Genomic DNA, 25,134 nt, shown 5'->3' on the forward strand with positions numbered 1-25,134 from the left:
CATCTTTCTCTATCTCTCACTCACTCGCTCTCTTCCTCCCTTCCCCATCTGCTTGTCTTTCTCCTGCACTTGAGTCTCTGAGCCATTCTGTGTTGTCTGGTAGGATGACCTCTCTCCCCCCTTTGGCATGCTGTGGGCTGATGATCAATTGAGGCCGCCAAACCGCGAGAGTCTCAGCTAGTGAAAAAAAAAAATGATGTAAGCATCTGAAAAGCACACTGTGTGCTTTATCAAGCGTTCATCTCTATTTATCGGCTAAGTTGCTGCTACTGTTATGTCAGACAGGTGTGTTTGTGCGTGTCCCACCCTTCCCTTCTTTCCTTTCCCCGATGACAGCCCATCATCCCTGTCGCTATAGTGACAGTCAGTGTTTTCATGGTTCATTTGTCAGCTCCTGTCCACTCCCGAAACATCAAACATAATTGGCTGGTCTAGTCGTTCTGCAACAACACCAGTATTATTAACAACACTGCCCTGCTAGCCATGAGTTCTCATAGCAATTGCCTTCCTTGTGTATTACATCACATATAATGTGTAGTATACAGTATGTCTGTTCCACTATCTCGTCCATGTCAGTCTCATTCTATCACATATACGTACATACATCTGTTGTACTGTTTACGTTTGTCAAAATCTGTCCAATTCACCTTCCTTATTCCTCCATCGTCTCTAGAACACCTACCTGCTAGTCATGAAGTCAGTGCCCTTGTCATACGTCACACTTTAAGGATGACCGTAGTGAGAGGAGAATGGTGGTTCATTGACCTCACTCTGGGCGGAGATTTTCTGTGATCAATCATAGGGTGAAGCATCAGTCTCCCATTGGTTGTAGAACATGTATTAGCTCTGCCTTAGGCCCCACTGTCCGACTGTGCAATAATGTAATTAATGACAGGGGTAGTTTAGAGGACACTTGAAATGGCGGTCCAAATGCGTGCATAACTTGCATATGTAGCCTTTACTTATGACAAGATGCATACACTGTTTTGCTGTGTGAAATTGTGAATATTTATAGTTTCGTTCGATATCGCACAACTGTATACATCAGAACAGTGTTATGTCAGTTGTCATAAGTGTCAAGTTTTTGTCAGACTGTTATAACAGGTTATGTAGGCATTATGATCACATTGTGTAATGTTAATTTTAGCTTTGTAGCCTACTGTTTACCTCAGTTATGTCCTGATCCTACTAGCTGGTCTCCACCAGCAAGTTGAATTATGTAAATGTACAAATGTATTAAGTCTTTAACACACAAACAAATAAAATGTTTAATATTGAGTTTCAAATCAAACTTTGTGTACCAGAACTGATACAAACTTTTATTATTTTCGTCAATATGTTAAAATGACCAGTGCATTAACATCTATAAATGGCTGAATGTCTTTGTTTATCCCCTCCCCCTCTTTCCTGCATTTAATTCTACTCCGCCTATATGTGTATGCAAATCCAGTCCAGCTCTCGGTGTTTCCTTTCGACTGCACATTAGCTGAAGGTCAGGTCAAAGCGGGTCCTCATTTCCTGAGTCTTTGGTCTGGTACATGTGCAGACCGCTTTAATAAGCTGACTTCCTGCTGAAAGACCAATTAAACACATCCGTAGATAAGTTATCTGGCGGTCCTCAAAAAAGTGGGATGAGAGCGAGGCAGTGTGAATATCCCACCGCAAACGAGACCAATTATCAGCCACCCCCTGCAGCAAGTGTTAATGTTGTCTTCTCTGAGCTGAGGCATTAGCGGTATAGCCATATTGGGGCTGAGTTGGACGTCTGGGAAATGGTGGGTTTTAGCGGCTACTGTGCTAAGCTAATCAGGTCAGACAGTACAGAAGCACTTGAAAGGTCTACGTGGCAGAGAGAGAGATGGGGTTAACATGTGGAATCTAGCCCATGTGCAATAGCCTGTTCTCCCGCTCTTTGAAGAGCTGGTGACCTGAGGTAACTAGCTACAGTAGCGACTGAATTGCAGGCTAATTGAGTTAGTATAAGACGCTCTAGTAGCCTATACCTCAGATCTTGCTGGAGAGAAATAGGATTTCTAAACCAAGGCTGTATGGCGCTGATAGGCAAGGATGGATGGAGCCTAGATGTTTCATGGATGGATGGAGTTGTCAAGCTCAGTAGAGGTGCTGTGGTGTTAAGCCCTGGCTTTGTGGAGATGCTAGCTAAATCGCTAGGAGGCAGAGGCGGCTGGTGGGAGGAGCTATAGGAGGACAGGCTCATTGTAATGGCTGGAATGGAATTAATGAAACGGAGTCAAAAGTGGTTTCCATATGTTTGATGTGTATAAGACAGTTCCATTCCAGCTAATACAATGAGCCCGTCCCCCTATAGCTCCTCCCACCAGCCTCTTCTACAAGTAGGCAGTTAGCAGAAATGGAAGACTGGTTTGTGATCAAGGGTGGTCAAAGGATGATATTTGGCAGTGTTGTAGTACTCGAGTTCAGGTCTCGAGACCACATATTGAGTGTCTAGGTCTTGCCTTGGTGTTGGATACATTTGTACTCGGTCTCACAGTGAGTACTAGTATCAGGAATCAAGACCCAGATGCAGACTGTCGAAGTAACACTGTTTATTGTAGCAACAGGGGCAGGCAAAGACAGGTCAAGGCAGGCAGGGGTTGAAAATCCAGGGTGAGGCAAAGGTACAGGTGGACTCAGGATCAGGGACAGGCAGGGTTCAGTAATCCAGAGGTGGAGCAAAGGTACAGGACAGCAGGCAGGGTCAGGGTCAGGCAGAGAGGTTAGGCAGGCGGGTACAGGGTCAGGACAGGCAAAGGTCAAAACAGGGAGGACTAGCAAAGAGAGGCTGGGAATCGATAGGAGCTGACAGGAAAACCACTGGTAAGCTTGAACGAACAAGACGAACTGGCAACAAACAGACAGAGAACACAGGTATAAATACACAGGGGATAATAGTGGAAGATGGGCAACACCTGGAGGGGGTTGGAGACAAGCACAAGGACAAGTGAAACAGATCAGGGCGTGACACTAGTAATTTATTCCCGAGACCAGTGGAGTAAAAAACTCATAATTATCAACTTCCATTCAGTCAGTGCATAAAACCGCTTCGCCAAGACAAATATATACTCTTTTTGTTTAAACATGAATATCTTAAAAGCCTTTATATCTATTACAGATATGTTTGCACAGTGGTGGGACAGGTTCGTGATTCTGAAAGGACAGCAAACGTAATACCAGCACACTCATGTAGGAGAACACAAAGGGCCAGTGAAACACAAAGGGCTAGTGGTGTAGTGGAGGGTATAAGCCGTATACCCACTTTTTTCAGTGGGCATTAATCTGTATTGATGCGTATCAAAGTAGTGGAGGTATACGACTTAGCAATTATGTAGTACAATAGTGAGATCATACACAAAGCACGTTAAATATATTCACATGCGCGCCGCACACAGCCTAGTTTCAGCGGAATATCATCTGAAGTTTGCAGATCTCAATTGGTTTTGGCACGGAGCCGCTCACAGAAGAATAACATCGGTAGCCGGTAGGGTAGGAAAGATGTTTCAACTCATCTACCAGTAAATGCTAACTAATTCAACACTGGGTGTGCAAACCAGGTATTGAAAAAGTTTTGTCCGATGTCTTGGTTAGTAAGTAGGCTATTTGTGACCAACCGGCTCGATTCAATCTTATGTCGCAAAATTTGAAATGGTGTTTTTACATTTGATAAAAGTAGAAACTCAGAGGTAGAAAATGGTATATCAAACACTATAGTGGAGGAACGTTTAACAACAGCACCCCCTATTGAGAAAAGGTTAACCTGCATGTTTAACCTGTTTGGGCTGCAGGGGGAGTATTGAGTAGCCAGATAAAAGGTGCCCATTTCAAACGGCCTCGTACTCAATTCTTGCTCGTACAATATGCATATTATTATTACTATTGGATAGAAAACACTCTCTAGTTTTCTAAAACCGTTTGAATTATATCTGTGAGTCAAACAGAACTCATTTGGCACAAACTTCCTGACCAGGAAGTGGAAAGTCTGAAATCGAGGCTCTGTTCTTCTTCCTGCCTATAAATGGGAATGATACGTAAGAGTATACGTGCACTTCATAGACCTTCCCCTGGATGTCAAGAGGCTGTGAGAGAAGAAATTTAGTGTTTATCTTGGTCTGAAGTGGAATACAAGCTCTTTGTATGACGTGTCCCTCATTTCCGGTACTCTCGAGAGCGCGAGGTGGACAGTGGGATTGCCTTCTGTTTAGCTGCCGTTATAGGCGACTACTATCTCCGGCTTTGATTTTATTTGATACATGTGACCATATCATCGTAAAGTATGTTTTTTCAATATAGTTTAATCAGATTATTGAAATTTTTTCGGGAGTTTTGCCGTGTTCCGTTCTCTGACTTTGTTGACGATGGAGAGATCCGTGCCACTTGGCAAGTGTGCTTGCTAAATCAAGAGGGAAAGTTGCCGTTCTAAATCCAAACAACGATTGTTCTGGACAAAGGACACCTTGTCCAACATTCTGATGGAAGATCAGCAAAAGTAAGAAACATTTTATGATGCTATTTCATATATCTGTCGTAGATGTGAACTAGTCGTCGGCGCCCAAGTGTTTCTGGCTATTGTGGTAAGCTAATATAACGCTATATTCTGTTTTCGCTGTAAAACACTTAATAAATCGGAAATATTGGCTGGATTCACAAGATGCCTGTCTTTCATTTGCTGTACACTATGTATTTTTCAGAAATGTTTTATGATGAGTAATTAGGTATTTGACGTTGGTGTCTGTAATTATTATGGCTGCTTTCGGTGCAATTTCTGATTATAGCTGCAATGTAAACTATGATTTATACCTGAAATATGCACATTTTTCGAACAAAACATAGATTTATTGTATAACATGTTATAAGACTGTCATCTGATGAAGTTGTTTCTTGGTTAGTTTGGTTGGTTCTTGGTTAGTTAGGTTGGCTTTGTGCATGCTACCTGTGCTGTGAAAAATGTCTGTCCTTTTTTGTATTTGGTGGTGAGCTAACATAAATATACGTGCTGTTTTCGCTGTAAAACATTTTAAAAATCGGACATGTTGGCTGGATTCACAAGATGTGTACCTTTCATTTGCTGTATTGGACTTGTTAATGTGTGAAAGTTAAATATTTAAAAAAATATATCTTTTGAATTTCGCGCCCTGCACTTGAAGTGGCTGTTGTCATAAGTGTACCGACGTCGGGCTGCAGCCATAAGAAGTTAACCTGCATCTGCTTCTCGACTCCCAGCGTCTCCATTACAATACCTAAAGAGCTCCTAAAATTCTAAATCAAATAGCTAAACATATGCTAATTTCAACTTGAAAACATCATAGAATATGGATTGATGTAATATTGTGGTAATATTACCTCAGTGTTTGAAAAATGCACCAGAGACTAAACTGGAGGCTTGCTGTTGAAATGTGAATGCATCTGTAGCCATACAGCTGTTGTGCCTTTGAGGAGGCCCTCTTAACCTGGTTTGCGTCAGTAAATATCCAGCTGTATGAATGGGTAAATATGTTAAATGTGAGTGATTCACTATGGTTAAAAGGAAATAATTAGCAGCTTAGTAAATGCAAATCGTATTATTTCAATGTTTTCACAGCACGTTTGGGTGAAGCATGGGATGTTTAGGTGAAACGTAGTTACAAATTCTATGTGATGGTGGATGGTATTTTATAGTAATATTTTGACATTTCCACAACAGCGGAGTATCAGACACACTGTAGAAACTAGACTCCATCTCTGTGGAAAAGAGGGCACAATAATTTGCCATAGCAGTGAGAAACCCTGATGAGAAATCAGTTGATTCCATAAGTCACCAGACCCTCATATCTAACCAAGCCACCCAAGCAGACATGGAGAGTGACAACCTGTCCTACCTGTCCAAGGCTTTTCTCCCTATTGGAGGTAGAAAGAAGTGCATGAGCTTGAGGTGAGATGACAGTTCTGAGGCAGGATAAGGGGGTGCTGAGACAAACTGGCAACGGTCGAGAGCATCATGAGAGCGGTGGCTGACACCAGGGAGGAGCTACAGAAAGAGTTGTCAGTTGTCATAGAATTGCTTCAATACAAATACCACCATCCACACTCTAAGAGAACACAACCCCAACTACCACACCTGTCACGATCGTCTTTAGGTGAACGAGAGGACCAAGGCGCAACGTGATATAGATACATCCTCTTTTATTTGAGAAGATTAAACGAACACGAACACTAATACTAATACAAACTAAACAAAAAACGACCGTGAAGCTAACAAACGAAAGTGCATACACAAGCTACTAACGTCAAACATAGACAATTACCCACAACCTACCTAATGCCTATGGCTGCCTTAAATATGGCTCCCAATCAGAGACAACGATAGACAGCTGTCTCTGATTGAGAACCATTCCAGGCAACCATAGACTTACCTAAACACCTACACTGAACACAACCCCATGAACTCTACAAAAACTCCCTAGACAATACAACCACCCAAGACGAGACAAACACACACAACATCCCCCATGTCACACCCTGACCTAACTAAAATAATACAGAAAACAAAGATAACTAAGGCCAGGGCGTGACAACACCCTCACATCCCCTCATCAGCGGTAACATTGCTGCTCACTGTGACCCTCTGGAACTCATACAGACTCATACTGAGACACTTTGGAGAGAGGAAGACACTGAGAGGCCACCTGTGGTCCCCACCGCACTCCCTCCAAAGAACATCACAGACAAATGAAATCCAATTGTATTTGTAGACTAACAGTGAAATGCTTACTTACTCAATGTGTATTTAGTTATTGTGTTGTATATATATTTTTTTTTTCTGTGCATTGTTGGGAAGAACAACTCAGAGAGAAAAAGATTGAAAAATATAAATACCACAAGGAATAAATACAGAAAGAGTAACTCACTTGGCTATATGTAAACAGTAGCAGCAGCATGTGATGAGTCAAAAGAGTTAGTGCAAAGAGGGTCAAAGTCTTATGACTTGGGGTTAGAAGCTGTTCTGCGTCCTGTTGGTTCCAGAATTGGTGCATCGGTACCACTTACCATGTGGTAGCAGAGAGAACAGTCGATGACTTGGGTGGCTGGAGTCTTTGACAATTTTTAGGGGCTTCCTCTGACACCGCCTGGTATAGAGGTCCTGGATGGCAGGGAGCTCGGCCCCAGTAATGTACTGGGCCATATGCACTACCCTCTAAAATGCCATACGGTCAGTTGCCAAGCAGTTGCCATACCAAGCGGTATTGCAGCCAGTTAAGATGCTTTCAATGGTGCAGCTGTGTAACTTTTGAGGATCGGGCGCATGCCAAGTCTTTTCAGCCTGCCTTCTTCACGACTGTGTTGGTGTGTGTGGACCACAACAGCAGCACACAGGCAGAGCACCCTATCCAGCTAACAAAAAACATTCCCACTACTTTCGAGAATGTTCGTTCCCATAAGAGTCTCATTAGGTCATTATGTTTTTCTAGGGATGTTCCAGTGATGTGCAAGACTGACTGTTTCCAAGAGACCATTCCCTTAATTCTTAGGGCTAGGGGGCAGTATCCTGAATTTCCGCCTGACTGACGTGCCCAAAGTAAACTGCCTGTTACTCAGGCCCAGAAGCCAGGATATGCATATAATTGGTAGCATTGGATAGAAAACACTCTAAAGTTTCTAAAACTGTTAAAATAATGTCTGGGACTATAACAGAATTGATATGTCAGGCAAAAACCTGAAGAAAATCAGACCAGAATTTTCAGACCAGCTCCCAGGCTCTTATTATGGAAACCTATTGCTTTAACATATGTCCGTCACCCAAATTGCAATTCCTATGGCTTCTGGACCACCTGGACCAAATCAATCTTTCGGCACGTGAGGGAGAAGGCGCACACTTACAAATTTTACTTTCCTATTGAACATAGTACTTTCCGTGTGAAATATTATAGTTTATTACAATTTTAGACTACCTGAGGATTAAATAGGATTAAATAGAAACGTCGTTTGACTTGTTTGGATGAAGTTTACCGGTAGCTTTTTGGACTCCTTTGTCTGCATGTTGAACGAGTGGATTACTGAAATGGAAATCAAACAGACTTTTTGGGATATAAAGAAGGATTTTTATTTAACAAAACAACCATTCATGTTGTAGCTGGGACCTTTGGGATTGCAAATAGAGGAAGATATTCAAAGGTAAGTGATTTATTTAATTGCTATTTGTGATTTTGTGAAGCCTGTGCTGGTTGAAAGATATGTTGATGTGGGGCGCTGTCCTCAGATAATCGCATGGTATGCTTTTGCCATAAAGCCTTTTTGAAATCTGACAACGCAGTTGGATTAAAAAGAAGTTAAGCTTTTAAATGATATAAGACACTTGTATGTTCACGAATGTTTAATATTACAAATATTTATTTGAATTGCGCGCCGTCCAATTTCACCGGATGTTGTCGGCTTCTATCCCGCTAGCGGGACACCTAGCCGTTAATGTCAAACAGAATTTACCATGAACATGGTTACCATGTTCTCAGAATTTTCAATATTAATGTTCTAGACATGTTTCTTTGGAATGTTGCAAACATTTTCCAGAGTTCAGTATTCTGAGGGTTAAAAACAAAAAATGCTGTTTAGAGAACAGCAAAGGCAACAACTAAAAATTACCCCAAGTATTAATTGTCACCGCAATATTAGGTTTAAACGTCTGTAGAACTGCGTGTACAATGTAAACAACTACTCAACCTAATCATGAATTGACTAATTTAGGCTACTTGTGGAAAGGTGCATGCAGTGCAACATGAAATAATGAAATATAGATTCACAATACACACTAGTTTCAACAAGAATGACATCAAATGACGACATCAATGTGAAAGTAACTGGTGCATAAAACAGCTGACTTTGAATGCAAACTATGCCAGATAAATGCTACACATGCATTGAAATAAAAGGTATAGCCTTACATCAAAGGACGTACTTAGGCCTACAATCAACAAGGACACATGAAGACAAACAAGCTCAACCAAAGAATGACGAAAATCACGAAATACAAAAGAAACATCTATACATTCCTTTTTAAAGGCACAGCTGAATGGACAGTGCTTCGGTAGCCTACAGGTTGGAATAGTGGAGCTCTGTAGAGGGGTTCTGAATGGACAGCGCCTCTGACTAGTAGCCAGCTATATAAGTATTTTGTTCGTGGGCAGTTAGACATTTTTGGGGCAGAGTTAGATAGCCTACAATGCGTACAGTGCTTTCGGAAAGTATTAAGACCCCTTCACTTTTTCCACATTTTGTTACGTTACAGCCCTATTCTAAAATTGATTAAATGGTTATTTGTCCTCATAAATCTACACACAATACCCCATAATGACAAAGCAAAAACAGGTTTTTGCAAATTCATAAAACATATAAAACAGAAATATCACATTTACATAAGTATTCAGACCCTTTACTCAGTACTTTGTTGAAGCACCTTTGACAGTGATTACAGCTTTGTGTCTTCTTGGGTATGATGCTACAAGATTGGCACACCTGTATTTGGGGAGTTTCTCCCATTTTTCTCTGCAGGTCCTCTGCACAGCTATTTTCAGGTCTCTCCAGAGATTTTAGATCGAGTTCAAGCCCGGGCTCTGGCTGGGCCACTCAAGGACATTCAGAGATTCGATCCTGACTAGTCTCCCAGTCCCTGCCGCTGAAAAACATCCTTTCTGCATGATGCTGCAAACACCATGCTTCACTGTGGGGATAGTGCCAGGTTTCCTCCAGTCGTGACTCTTGGCATTCAGGCCAAAGAATTCAATCTTGGTTTCATCAGACCTGAGAATCTTGTTTCTCATGGTTTGAGAGTCTTTAGGTGCCTTTTGGCAAACTCCAAGTGGGCGATCATGTGGTTTTCACTGAGGAGTGGCTTCCGTCTGGCCACTCTTAAGGCCTGTTTGGTGGTGCTGCTGAGATGGTTGTCCTTCTGGAAGATTCTCCCATCTCCACAGAGGAACTCTAGAGCTCTGTCAGAGTGACCATCAGGTTCTTAGTCATCTTCCTGACCAAGGCCCTTCTCTCCCGATTGCTCAGTTTTGCTGGGCGGCCAGCTCTAGGAAGAGTCTTGGTGGTTCCAAACTTCTTCCATTTAAGAATGATGGAGGCCACTGTGTTCTTGGGGACCGTCAATGCTGCAGACATTTTTTGGTACCCTTTCCCAGATCTGTGCCTCAACACAGTCCTGTCTCGGAGCTCTACAGACAATTCCTTCAACCTCATGGCTTGGTTTTTGCTCTGACATGCACTGTCAACTGTGGGACCTATTAGACAGGTGTGTGCATTTCCAAATCCTGTCCTATCAAGTTGTAGAAACATCTCAAGGATGATCAATGGAAACAGGATGCACCTGAGCTAAATGTTGAGTATTATAGCAAAGGGTCTGAATACTTATGTAAATAAGGTATTACTATGTAACATTTTTTTATTAAATTTCTAAAAACCTGTATTCGCTTTGTCATTATGGGGTATTGTGTGTAGATTGATGAGAAAAAAAATATTTCATCCAATTTAGAATAAGACTGTAATGTAACAAAATATGGAAAAAGTCAAGTGGTCTGAATACTTTCCGAATGCACTATATATGAAAATCATAACTTGCACGCAGATCTTTAGAAATGGTAGTTTCAATTTTAAACTGGCACTCCATTATGAAAAAGGTTGCTGAACTCCTGCTATAGGCTATATGAAGCCACCCTTGTGGAACGTGCATAAAGTGTACTGTGTCAGTGTCCTTGTCTCCTGTGCTTCCCACCAACATTGTCTCGTGCGCTCAGGCCAGCTTGTCTCGTGTCTGATATTATGGTTGCCTACGCAGTAGTTGCACTCTCTGGTGATTATATACATATATACCACACTATAGCTACATAACTTAGCAATATTTAATTACGTTTTGCCAGCAATATTGATCTGTAAGAATTCCTCATTTTAATTCCTCATTTTAATCAATACGTAACCACACAGCACATAAAAACAGTCACACACAGTGACAAGATTAATACGTTAGTTTCTTTGTTTGTTAGGTCCACCTTTTATTCCAATTAGCTCATCTTTTTCTTGTATATATATATTTTTTTTATATTGAAGTTTTACAAAATGTACATCGTTGTAAGTACAAAGATTTGACCATATCCCAACCACCTTTCCTCCACACAACACCCCCCAGTCCCTTCCCTACCTCAGTCCACCCACGTCGATTCCCAAGCACTCACCCCATATACCCAACCCACCCCACACCCTCCTTCAGGTCCCAGAGATAACATCAAGTGTTGTTTTGTTAGATCAAATCCTTTTTCGTATCCTGAAAGGTTCATATAGCATGCACGATCGATTTTGTATACACAGAGGAATCTGTGAAATCTCACCCTAAACGTTGTTTCAACCAGTCAAATCGCATTCGTATGTATTCCTAAGAGATCCTAGAACGTAACGAGACTTCACTATATCATTAGGGGTGTAGTATATCCTATAGGTCACCATATTTGGTCAGAGAGCGACGCCTTCATGGCAGGCCGATGACGCGGACGGTCTTCACTTGAACGACTCTACCTTTGTCAAATAAGCCCCAATTGGGGTCAAACAAAGCTGGCTAGATAGCCAATGAGCTGGGCTTTACGGGAGTATCTGGTAAACCATGTATCTGTCGTAAAATGTAGCTACTAACCTTGTACAACAGCATACCTTTTCATTTTGGACAAAAATTATAAGAATATTCAGAGTTATGAAAACTGGTTGTTTTGCAAATGTTGAACTTATAATATGGCTACTAATACTGGACAGCTAAATCAAAGTCCAAGTATACAGATTTGATGATATTCTTGCAGAAAAAATGTAATATGAATGCATGTGTCTCTTTCACAATTTGCCCAAATGTACCTGGGTGACTTCACACTAAATGTCGTGTAGCTCGCTCATACTTCAAGTTACCCATCTGAAACTTTGCACATGCCCTGCTGCCATCTTGTGGACACTATTGGAATTACAACCAGCGTGATGGCTGGAACAGGGACCTTTCTGCTACATTTCAAAGATGATGGTAGAAAAAAAACTGGGTTTTTTTTTTCTTTGTATTTTCTTTTACCAGATCTATTGTTATATTCTCCTACATTCAATTCCCATTTCCACAAACTTCAAAGTGTTGCCTTTTAAATGGTACCAATAATATGCATATCCTTGCTTCAGTGCCTGAGCTACAGGCAGTTAGATTTGGGTATGTCAGTTAGCCCCCTTTTTTAAAAATGTATTTTATCTTAACCAACAATGCAGTTAAAACATTTTAAGTAAGAGATAAGAATAACAAATAATTAAAGAGCAGCAGTAAATAACAATAGTGGGGCTATATACAGGGGGTACCGGTACAGATTCAATGTGCGGGGGCACCGATGTCAAGGTAATTTGTATTTTTTTATTTTACCAGGCAAGTGGGTTAAGAACAAATTCTTAATTACAATAACTCACTGTTCCTAGGCTGTCAACTGCCTTGTTCAGGGGCAGAACAACAGATTTTTACCTTGTCAACTCGGGGATTCGATCTCGCAACCTTTCGTTTACAGGCCCAAGACTCTAACCACTAGGCTACCTGCCACCCCAAATTGAGGTAATATGTACATGTAGGTAGAGTTATTAAAGTAACTATGCATAGATAATAACAGAGTAGCAGCATCCTAGATGGGGAGGTAGAATCTGTTTAGAAGCCTCTTGGACCTAGACTTGGTGCTCCGGTACCACTTGCCATGAGTAGTAGAGATAACAGTCTATCACTAGAGTGTCTGGAGTCTTTGACAATTTTTAGGGCCTTCGTCTGACACCGCCTGGTATAGAGGTCCTGGATGGCAGGAACCTTGGCCCCGGTGATGTACTGGGCCGTACGCACTACACTCTATAATGCCTTGCGGTCAGAGGCCAAGCAGTTGCCGTACCAGGCAATGATGCAACCCGTCAGGATGCTCTCGATGGTGCAACTGTAAAACCTTTTTGGGGATCTGAGGACCCATGCCAAAATCTTTTCAGTCTCCTGAGGGGGAATAGGTTCTTCCCTCTTCACGACTGTCTTGGTGTGCTTGGACCATGTTAATTTGTTGGTGATGTGGACACCAAGGAACTTGAAGCTCTCAACCTGCTCCACTGCAGCCCCGTCGATGAGAATGGGGGGGTGCTCGGTCCTCCTTTTCCTGTAGTCAACAATCTTCTCCTTTGTCTTGATCACGTTGAGGGAGAGGTTGTTGTCCTGGCACCACACGGTCAGGTCTCTGACCTCCTCCCTATAGGATGTCTCATCGTTGTCGGTGATCAGGTCTACCACTGTTGTGTCATTGGCAAACTTAATGATGGTGTTGGAGTCGTACCTGGCCGTGCAGTCATAAGTGAACAGGGAGTACAGGAGGGGACTGAGCACGCAGCCCTGAGGGGCCCCCGTGTTGAGGATCAGTGTGGCGGATGTGTGGTAACAACACATACCCTTACCACCTGGGGGTGGCCCATCAGGAAGTCCATGATCCAGTTGCAGAGGGAGGTGTTTAGTCCCAGGGTCCTCAGCTTAGTGATGAGCTTTGAGGACACTATGGTGTTGAACGCTGAGCTGTAGCCAATGAACAGCATTCTCACATAGGTATTCCTTTTGTCCAGGTGAGAAAGGGCAGTGTGGATTGCAATAGAGATTGCATCATCTGTGGATCTATTGGTGCGGTATGCAAATTGGAGTGGGTCTAGGGTTTCTGGGATAATGGTGTTGATGTGAGCCATGACCAGTTTTTCAAAGCAATTCATGGCTACGGACGTGAGTGCTATGTGTCGGTAGTCATTTAGGCAGGTTACCTTAGTGTTCTTGGGCACAGGGACTATGGTGGTCTGCTTGAAACATGTTGGTGTTACAGACTCAGTCAGGGAGAGGTTGAAAATGTCAGTGAAGACCCATGCCAGTTGGTCAGCACATGCTCGGAGTATACGTCCTGGTAATCCCATCTGGCACTGCGGCCTTGTGAATGTTGACCTGTTTAAAGGTCTAGCTCACATCGGCTGCAGAGAGTGTGATCACACAGTTGTCCGGAACTCTCATGCATGTTTCAGTGTTGCTTGCCTCGACGCGAGCATAGAAGTTATTTAGCTCGTCTGGTAGGCTTGTCTCACTGGGCAGCTCTCGGCTGTGCTTCCCTTTGTAGTCTGTAATAGTTTGCAAGCCCTGCCACTTTATATAATGTTTTCATACCCTACATTACTCATCTCATATGTATATACTGTACTCTATACCATCTACTGCATCTTGCCTATGCCGTTCGGCCATCACTCATTCATATATTTTTATGTACATATCCATATTAATTCCTTTACACTTGTGTGTGTATAAGGTAGTTGTTGTGAAATTGTTAGGTTAGATTACTTGTTAGATGTTACTGCATGGTCGGAACTAGAAGCACAAGTATTTCGCTACACTCGCATTACCATCTGCTAACCATGTGTATGTGACAAATATAATTTGATTTGATTTGACATCCGATGAGCGTTGGAGCCAGTGTAGGATTCGATCTTAGTCCTGTATTGACACTTGCCTGTGATGGTTCGTCGGAGGTGATATTGGGATTTCTTATAAGCTTCCGGGTTAGAGTCCTGCTCCTTGAAAGCGGTAGCTCTAGCCTTTAGCTCAGTGCAAATGTTGCCTATAATCCATGGCTTCTGGTTGGGGTATGTACATAGTCACTGAGGGACGATGTCATCGATTCACATATTGTTGAAGCCAGTGACTGATGTGGTGTACTCCTCAATCCCGGATCATATTCCAGTCTGTGCTAGCAAAACTATGCTGTAGTTTAGCATCTGCTTCATCTGACCATTTTTTTACACACCGAGTCACTGGTGCTTCCTGCTTGAATTTTTGCTTGTAAGCAGGAATCAGGAAGATATAATGACGGTCAGATTTGCCAAATGCAGGGCGAGTTTTTAAAAACATTTTATTCCCTCTGGTTGCACATTTAACATGCTGATAGAAATTAGGTAAAACTGATTTAAGTTTTCCTGCGTTAATTAATGTCCCCGGCCACTAGGAGCGCCGCCTCTGGATGTGCGTTTTCCTGTTTGCTTATGGTGGTATACAGCTCATTGAGTGCTGTTTTAGTGTAGACAGCTATGAAAAATACAGATGAAAACTCTCTAGGTAAATAGTGTGATCTACAGCTTATCATGAGATACTCTACCTCAGACGAGCAAAACCTTGAGACTTCCTTAGATATCGTGCACCAGCTGTTGTTTACAAATATGCATAGGACGCCGCCCCGTGTATTACCAGAGGCTGCTGTTCTGTCCTGCCGATAGTGTATAACCCGCCAGCTGTATGTTATTAATGTCGTCGTTCAGCCACAACACGGTGAAACATAAAATATTACAATTTTAATGTCCCGTTGGTAGGATATACGTCCTTTTAATTTGTCAAATTCATTTTCCAGCGATTGAACGTTAGCTAGCAGTACGGAGTACAAAGGCAGATTAGCCACTCGTCGCCTGATCAAGCTGATATCTCAAAGTGCTGTAGAGAAACCCAGCCTAAAACCCCAAACAGCAGGCAATGCAGGTGTAGAAGCACGGTGGCTAGGAAAAACTCCCTAGAAAGGCTAAAACCTAGGAAGAAACCTAGAGAGGAACCAGGATATGAGGGGTGGCCAGTCCTCTTCTGGCTGTGCCGGGTGGAGATTATAACAGAACATGGCCAAGATGTTCTATTGTTCATAAATGACCAGCATGGTCAAATAATAATAATCACAGTGGTTGTCAAGGGTGCAACAAGTCAGCACCTCAGGAGTAAATGTCAGTTGGCTTTTCATAGCCAATCATTAAGAGTATCTCTACCGCTCCTGCTGTCTCTGGAGAGTTGAAAACAGCAGGCCTGGGACAGGTAGCACGTCCGGTGAACAGGTCAGGGTTCCATAGCCGCAGGCAGAACAGTTGAAACTGGAGCAGCAGCACGGCCAGGTGGACTGGGGACAGCAAGGAGTCATCATGCCAGGTAGTCCTGAGGCCTGGTCCTAGGGCTCAGGTCCTCCAAGAGAGAGAAAGAAAGAAAGAGAGAAAGAGAGAATTAGAGAGAGCATACTTAAATTCACACAGGACACCGGATAAGACAGGAGAAATACTCCAGATATAACAGACTGACCCTAGCCCCCGACACATAAACTACTGCAGCATAAATACTGGAGGCTGAGACAGGAGGGGTCGGGGGACACTGTGGCCCCATCCGATGATACCCCCGGACAGGGGCAAACAGGCAGGATATAACCCCACCCCCTTTGCCAAAGCACTGCCTCCACACAACTAGAGGGATATCTTCAACCACCAACTTACCATCCTGAGACGAGGCCGAGTATATCCCACAATGATCTCCGCCACGGCGCCAACCCAGACAGGAAGATCACGTAGATCCTCACAAGGCACCCTGATCTCTTTCCACAAAATCTCAGTTTTCTTCTCCAGCGAATGACGGGGATGAGGGCCTGTTCGGGTGTTAGGAGTATATCTTTCCCGTCCAACTCATTAAAGAAAAACTCTTCGACTCCGGGATGCTGACCTTCTAGGCAGAGTTCCTCTGTCCAGTGTCTGTGTTCTTTTGCCCATCTTAATCTTTTGTTTTTAGACCCCTTCTAGGCAGAGTTGCAAAGAAAAAGCCATATCTCAGACTGGCCTATAAAAACAAAAGATTAAGACTGTCACGCCCTGGCCTTAGTTATCTTTGTTTTCTTTATTATTTTAGTTAGGTCAGGGTGTGACATGGGGGATGTTTGTGTGTTTTTGTCTCGTCTAGGGTGTTTGTATTGTCTAGGGGTGTTTGTAGAGTTCATGGGGTTGTGTTCATTGTAGGTGTTTATGTAAGTCTATGATTACCTGGATTGGTTCTCAATTAGAGACAGCTGTCTATCGTTGTCTCTGATTGGGAGCCATATTTAGGCAGCCATAGTCGTTAGGTAGGTTGTGGGTGATTGTCTATGTGGAAGTTGACAGTGTCTGCACTTATTGTTTGTATAGCTTCACGTTCGTCTGTTTGTTGTTTTGATTAGTTTGTATAGTGTTCGTTTCGTTTTCATTAAAGAAGAATGTATTGTTATCACGCTGCGCCTTGGTCCTCCTCACTTAAATGTTACGACGAACGTGACAAAGACTGGCAAAAGAACACAGACACTGGACAGAGGAACTCTGCCTAGAAGGCCAGCATCCCAGAGTCGAATAGTTTTTCTTAAATTAGTTGGACGGGAAAGATATACTCCTGTTCCCGGAGTCGCCTCGTTAACTGTTGACGTTGAGACGGGTGTTTTGCGGGTACTATTAAATGAAGCTGTCAGTTGAGGACTTGTGAGGCGTCTGTTTCTCAAACTAGAATTACACCTGGACTCCTATCTGAAAGTATTGCCTTTCTCTAGCCTTTCAAAGATGATGAACAAAAAAATAAATAGAAAACGCATTGTTTTTTTGTTTGTATTATCTTCTAGCAGATCTAATGTGTTATATTCTCCTACATTAATTTCACATTTCCACAAACTTCAAAGTGTTTCCTTTCAATGGTATCAATAATATGCATATCCTTGCTTCAGGTCCTGAGCTACAGGCTGTCATTTTAGGCAATTAAAACAAAAAGGGTCTGATCCTTAATTAAGCCAATTATATTACTGTTGCCTGCCGTTTTAGTTTAATGTGATGGCAATGACATTTGTTTTGGATGATTATTAGGTGGAGGTCGCTAGCTAAATTATCTTCAACCTAGCTTAGATTTTAGCTAGCTAGCTGCTCTGTAAGCTAGGTTAACTTGCTAGAAAGTTAGAGAAACAAGTTGTGGTAAAAGTCACTAAACTAAACATGTTTTATTATCAACTGAAACAATATGTTTCTCCTGTCGTGAATGAAAAGGTCATATTTTCCCTAAGTAAATATGATAAACGAGAGACTAGGCTCTCTTCCATCTTGTCTTGGGTTGTGAAACTCTCCCTTTGGTCTCTGTCCAGTAGAGGAACAAGATTGCTTGAAGATTACATACAGTATGGTGTAAGGAAATGCATCACGATGTGTACGGGGCATAATTATTTACGTACAGGTAACTGCCAAAATTAAAGGAAACACCAACATAGTCTCAATAGGGCGTTGGGTGACCACGAGCCATCAGAACAGCTTCAATATGCCTTGGCATAGATTCTACAAGTGTCTGGAACTATTTTGGAGGGATGTGACACCATTCTTCCACAAGAAATTTCATAATTTGGTGTTTTGTTGATGGTGGTGGAAAACACTGTCTCAAATGTCACTCCAGAATCTCCCATAAGTGTTCATTTGAGTTCCTTGCTCAGAACATGAGAACATATGAAAGCTGGTGGTTCCTTTTAACATGAGTCTTCAATATTCCCAGTTAAGACATTTTAGTTTAATTGACATATGCGCTATTGTTGATGTTGCTTTATCTGATCACCACTGTGTATTTAAAAAAACGTTTTGCCCTTAGCACAGTGTAATACTGAACGCATTATTAAGAAACGCTATCTTACCTCTGAAGTTGCTACAGATTTTATTGAGTGTATGAACAGTACTCCACCACCTATTCTGCCTTCTTCATGTGAGGATTTAGTTGATAACTTTAATAGCAAACTAAGGGCAACTATTGATGTCATAGCTCCAGTAAAGTTGAAAAGGCCACATCCAAATGGAGAGCCCCTTGGATGAGTGAGGAAACTAATCAGTTAAAGAGAAATTGCAAATGCAGAGCAGAAGTGGAGAAAGTCAAAGTTGCAGGTTCATTATGATATTCTGAGAGAGCAACTTGGCATATAGAACAAGGCAATTAGAAATGCCAGACGGACACATTTTTCTGTCTTGATCACTATTAATCAGTATAACTTAAGAGGGCTCTTCTCTACCATTGATGACCTGATAAATTCTACCCCGCAAACCAATGTGAATTTGCGGCATATTTCAGAAATAAGATAACCAACATTAGGCTAGGTATCAGTCAAGCAAGAACTGATGAGAAGTTTGATATGTGCCCACGCAACGGCACTATGGATGTATTTTCCTTGGTTGACACAGATATGCTCAGGAAAAGGATATCACAATTTAAGCCTTCTACCTGCCTTCTCGAACCTAACACTCTCTTCAAAACTGTTTTTAATTGCATATCTGAAGAAGTGCAATCTGTTGTTAATCAATCCCTGTTTACAGGCCAACACAGATACCAAACAGCTCTCTGTCCTTGTACTCTCAGATTTAAGTGCTGCATTCAACACTGTTGACCATGATGTCCTTTTGGACTGACTGGAGAGTTGGGTTGGCCTCTCCGGTCCAGTTCTAAATTGGTTTAGGACCTATTTAACCAGTCAAGAGTTTTCTGTTACCCTTGGTGACCATAACTTAGAGAAAATACATAACACATGTGGCGTTCCACAAGGTATGATTTTGGGTCCGGTACTGTTCAGTTTTTATATATGTTACCTCTTGGCAGCATTATCAGAAAGCCCAGCATTGATTTTCACTGCTACGCAGACGATACACGACTTTACATTTCTGTGTCACCAGAGGATTTTAGCTCCACGGATAAATTATTAGACTGTATTAGTGATTTAAATACTTTGATGGCTCACAACTTCCTCGAGCTAAATCAAGACAAGACCGAGGTACTTATTGTTGGAGCCAAAGCACAGAGAGAATCAAGCAGCATATTTTAATTCACAGGCAATAAAGATAAAACACCAGGTAAAAAAACCCTAGGTGTTATTTTAGATTCTGAACAAAATTTCAAGTCACATATTAGAAATGTGACCAAAATAGCTTTTTACCACCTGAGGAACATTGCCAAGAGCCGGCCATTTCTCTCTCAGGCTGATACAGAGACTTTATTACTGCAGGTAGCCTAGTGGTTAGAGCATTGGGCCACACACACTGAATGACATTCAAGGTCAAGTTGTCACATTTATGTGTGTTATTGCCAATAAGCCTGCTGTATTTAGCGTAACACAGTTTTTCTTGTCTCAGACACATGAATGTTATGTTGTCTGTCTGTGTTCTGTTCTGTCCCTAGTCTGCCCCACAGCGTCAAGGTGAGCCTGTCTCTGTTGGGGCCGGGCCGGGTGGGTGGTGGAGGCTCTCCCAACTCCAAGGTGGGCTACTGCGGTGGTGGAGGGGTGCCTGTGGAGGACATGCAGGCCCTGGCCATTACCTCCCTGCCGGGTGCAGACGTAGCAAAACACTACGAGCACATCCGCGAGCTGGGCAAGGGCACCTATGGCAAGGTGGACCTGGTGGCACACCGCACACAGGGTGAGTCAGAGGGCATGGGTGTGGTGAAGGGACATTGTTGGCGGCAAAAGTTTCCATAGAGTTTACATGTCAATGAAAAAGGACACTAAAGTGTCAGTGCATTGTGAGGTCAAAGGCCACCATAGTGTAAGATGTCAGGGTGAAAGGGCTCTTCAGGTTGAAAGTTAATTACAAGGTTACATGCCATTAAGCTGAAGAGGGCATTCGACTAGGTAAAAGTGAAGGCCTTAATGCTCAAATCAGTTTTGTTTTTCAAATCCATTTTGGACTACTGATTGTCCAAACAGCAAGTTACAAGTGACCAAATCGGATTTGTGTGTGTTCAGACCGCAGTCATTTTCTGAGAAGGCTTCCATAGTTGTCATAGTAATGACGAGTATGTGTGCAGTGGTGTAGGCTGATTGGTGGTGGTGCTCATGCACCTCTTACGTCACTCAGAAGTTATGTAGCAAGCTAAGGTGACAATGCCTGCCATGGACGTTTCCCAGTTGCTTTGAATGTTCAAAATCATAGGGTAAGAACACTTTCAACGCCTCAAAGGATGATGATCCAACTTTCAAAATAAGTCCATTTTGGCTAGCCTAAACAGTCAACTAGGCAGCTAAGTAGCTGTTTAGCTTTCTAGCACGTTCTAGCACGTTCAGTTTTTAAAAAACAATTAACAAGTCAGTTATCTACCACATGTTCTTGTCAAACTGTCACAGAGTAGCTAGCAAACGTCAAGATATGCCAAATAAGAGTCTAAAAACCACTTGAGGGCAAATAAATCAGATTTGACCATTCAGTCACATGGCCAGGAATCAGATTTCTGACTTCAAACCACCTACGAAGGTGGTTTGAAATGTGGCTTGAAATATCCGATTCCATGTGCTTTTTGGCTGTTCAGACTGCAGAATAAAATAAAAACAATAACAGATTCGAATCGTATCAGATACACAGAATCATCAGATAGAACAGGCATATTTAGTTCAATTCACTTAATACATGTCAGTTAAGTTCATATTGCCTTGCCTAAGATATTTCTCTGATACTGTACAGCGAGGTTATAATAATAAACTGAAACTAAAAGTAATCATGAAAAAACTATTTAGTAAACTGAAATAAAATAATTAACAAACCAGTTTGAAAAACTAAAACAATACTGAAACTATTTAAAATAACATTTTAGTTTTTCTTCTAAGCTTTGGGGAAAAAAATCTAATGGGGTTTTCAAGCTACTGAATCTGACGGGTAAATGCTGCCAGGAGATACCAATGTTTCAAATAGGTCTAGTTTGTATCCCTATTAGTCTCTCTAGAAAGACCGGTTATAATACTTCAAGGTCTGGGATATCCGAGATGACATCACTATCACTAGAAAAAATCGTTAGGTTGCTAACTTGATTCTTCTTATATGTCCTACTGAGGTGAAAAAGCATTGGATTGGTGTAAATATGGGCGAGAGAGAGTTTCCTTCCACAATATTTTTTTGCACCAGTTTCAGCACTGTTCCTTTTAAATCCTAGTCACATTGATATTTATTTGATCATTTAAAGAGCCAATCAGCAGTAGAAAAATAACAAAGCATTTTCCCCGCCACAAGCTGAGGGATGGCTCTGGAGAAATGTAACCACTTTTAAATTCATAGGCAGCGCTATGGAAACAAGAACTGACCATCCATGATATCAAAATTCTATTTTTAACCATGCTTTAAGGCTTTACAGTGTTTGTTTACATTTACTTTGTTTATAAACATTGAAGTAAAACAAGCTTATATTTTGGGTTCTGATGGGGAATAACAGTTTAACTAAGCTCATGAGGCATTTATACATTATATTATTCAAGAATCAATATCATTAATTTAAGTAAAAAATGTATGAAGCAACTGCTGATTGCCCCTTTAAAACCTAACCCAACCTATGACCTGATCTATCACCTTATGTATTGCTGCCCCCTGGAAAAAACACACACACAAAAACTATACAACACAAATGGCTCCTAGCCTGGCTCACGTATACTTTCTGTCTCTAACACTAAAACTGTAACGTAATAATATAAAAATGAAATAATAATTACTTTATACAACTGAAACATGTCTAAAAACGAATTGAAACTAAACTGAATTCCAAATACAAGTCCCAACACTAATAGAAATAAAAACTCATATTAAAAAAAACGATAATAATCTTGCTATACAGAATGTTGATACAGTATGTGAGTTGTTGTAATGATATTAACTCAGGTGTGTGCTTGCTTCTGTGTGCGTGCATGGGCATGGTGATCAAAAATAATTGCATGATATGTCTTTTGTAACATAGGTCTGTGATCACTTTTTTTAAAGGGGGTAGATCAGCTTTAATATTGCAGATTGTAGCTTCCATCAACGTAATTGTCAGCATCCCTTCCAATCCGCCATTTTTTTTTTGTGTTATCTTCTGTCTATCTTCTGAAATGTTGCCAAACACATTTCCCTATTGGACATTAAAGTATTCATTCATTAATTCTGTCCATCACTGTGTGTACATATCAGGCACCAAAATGGCTCTGAAGTTTGTGACCAAGAGCAAGACGAAGCTGAAGAGCTTCCTGAGGGAGTACAGCCTGACGGGAACACTGAGCTGCAGCCCATTTATCATCAAAGTCCTGGACGTACTCTTCGAGACCGAGGATAGCTACGTCTTTGGACAGGAGTATGCCCCCGCTGGAGACCTGTTCGACATCATTCCTCCCCAGGTACTGTACTGGCACTGGATCGTACTTATCTCCACACCAATCACTGTTCTCCCACACCCAAGCCAATCAAGCACAGTGTTTCAAAGCGTTGTGGTTCTGGGATTGGAGCCTTAGTGTACTGTAGGGCTCTCGTTTAATTTCAGTGGAGGGACTGGTACCCAGACTCAAAGGTTCTTATTCCAGGTTGTTAAAGATGAGTGCAATATAACGCTTAACAAGAGCCTCTTTGTCCCACTTTAGTCCCTCTACACCTCTTCTATTTCTTTCTCATTTCATTTCATTTATTGTACTTCGTTTTCCTCCCCTACTGTAAAATGTAAAACTAACACCATTTTCTCTTTCTTCACTCCTTCCTCCTCTCCTCCCTGTAGGTGGGTCTTCCGGAGGAGATGGTGAAGCGCTGTATGCAGCAGCTGGGTCTGGCTCTGGACTTCATGCACAGCAAGAACCTGGTTCACCGTGACGTCAAGCCCGAAAACGTGCTCCTCTTCGACCGCGAGTGCCGACGCGTCAAGCTGGCTGACTTCGGCATGACGCGGAGAGTGGGCTGCCGGGTGAAGCGCGTGAGTGGCACCATCCCGTACACGGCGCCGGAGGTGTGCCGCGCCAGTCGTGCCGAAGGCTTCCTGGTGACCACCAGTCTGGACATCTGGGCGTTCGGAGTGCTTGTCTTCTGCATGCTGACCGGTAACTTCCCCTGGGAGGCAGCGCTGCCTACTGACGCATTCTATGAGGAGTTCCGGCGCTGGCAGCGGGCGGGGTGTCCCACGGCGGCCTACCCATCCCAGTGGCGCCGCTTCACTGACGACGCCCTGCGCATGTTCAAGCGGCTGCTAGCTGCCGAACCTGAGAAGCGATGCGGCGTGAAGGACGTCTTCTGCTTTGTCAAGTACGAGCTGGTCAGCGAGCTCCGACGCCGTGCCTCCTGCCGAGCCAAGCGAGGCGAGAGGTCCAGTTCATCTGGTGTATGCCCTGCAGGCTGCACCTCAACCTCTTTGTCCTCCTCCTCATTGCGTTCCCACAGACACCCAGAGCCCTCCACTCCCCCAGGAACGACCTCCCTCTTGCGCCCAGCGCCCCTGAAGAGGAGCATCCTCTCTGACCCCCACTCCCCTCAGGAGGAGTCTCCTGGCCAGCACCACTCTTCTCTGGGTCGAGAGAAGACCAAGGGCCAGATGGTGATGGCTACTGCCATAGAGATCTGTGTCTGACAGAGACTGGATGAGCAGCGGTATCTGTGGGCGTTGCCATGGCGATAGGAACCTGCACAAGGTACTTGTAACGGCCATTTTGACTGGAGTTAAAGGTTGACGTATTAGAGCGCTGCCGAGAAGAAGCCAAATATCGAATTCTTGACTGTGACACAGATTGGTATCAGCACTCACGGCAGTACACTCTTGGACAAGTCATCACTAGCGCATGCGTTTGTTATTTTGATTTGTGACCTTAGACTGTTTTCTGAGTTGGAGAAGCGACATTCAAGAGTCCACTGACTGACGTCGTTTTTTTCACGGCAACTCGCTCCACTGTTCAGCTATTTTGCTTCTTAGTACACACATGAACACTGCTAATGATGCTAATAGAAACAGTTCTAGCCATTCTAAACATTGGGTTCAGTAGAAACACTCAATGCTCCCTGACGACACATTTCCATTCTGCCTCCTTTCTCCCGAATTTCTCTTATTTTTATATTTCTTCTTCTGCTTCTCTCTCTATATACATAATTACCTTTGACCTGGGGAGGCCCAAACCTTAGCTGATCTAGTGACATGCTTTAGAAAACTAGCTGATCAGAGGGCCAGCGATCCAATAGGTCAAACTGATCTTCTATCTAACTGACATATCGCTGAACGAATGGGATTCCACAGCAGTTCCGGCCATTTCCAAAGTGTGAAAATGGCTATGGACATAGGGGAGAAGGAATTGTTTTTCAAAAGGTGAAAATATGTGAAGGTGACTCTCCAATGTAGCAGTTACTATGACAATGGGACATTGCTCATCTAGACTAGTCTGAACTGAGACAGGACCCTGCTGTCAGACATCTCAGAACATCTCAGTGGTTACTTCCTGTCTCAGAGTAACTTCCTGTTGAGGGTTACAGGTGATTTCCTGTAGTAGACCACTGTTTAAAAGGACACATTTC

At 42.6% G+C, this 25,134-nt stretch overlaps 1 protein-coding gene across 1 annotated transcript; it reads left to right on the plus strand.

Moving 5' to 3' along the window:
* The first annotated feature begins 5,849 nt into the window (after window positions 1-5,849).
* LOC120060839 (serine/threonine-protein kinase SBK1-like) lies at window positions 5,850-24,202 on the plus strand. The gene is made up of 4 exons (XM_039010258.1): window positions 5,850-5,926; window positions 20,042-20,280; window positions 22,789-22,991; window positions 23,363-24,202. Exons 1-4 carry the CDS (start codon window positions 5,850-5,852, stop codon window positions 24,200-24,202), a joined length of 1,359 nt encoding a protein of 452 aa, XP_038866186.1.
* Window positions 24,203-25,134: the final 932 nt, after the last annotated feature.

Source organism: Salvelinus namaycush, chromosome 16 (genome assembly GCF_016432855.1).
Source record: "Salvelinus namaycush isolate Seneca chromosome 16, SaNama_1.0, whole genome shotgun sequence".
Classification (NCBI taxonomy): Eukaryota; Metazoa; Chordata; class Actinopteri; order Salmoniformes; family Salmonidae; genus Salvelinus; species Salvelinus namaycush.

What these genes read in the sequence shown, in the direction of transcription:
- LOC120060839 (XM_039010258.1), top strand. Translation starts at nt 5,850, where the DNA reads ATGGAGAGTGACAACCTGTCCTACCTGTCCAAGGCTTTTCTCCCTATT. An exon ending in AAGAAGTGCATGAGCTTGAG is followed by an intron (nt 5,927 to 20,041) that starts GTGAGATGACAG and finishes TTCTGTCCCTAG; the next exon opens with TCTGCCCCACAGCGTCAAGG. An exon ending in TCGACATCATTCCTCCCCAG is followed by an intron (nt 22,992 to 23,362) that starts GTACTGTACTGG and finishes TCCTCCCTGTAG; the next exon opens with GTGGGTCTTCCGGAGGAGAT.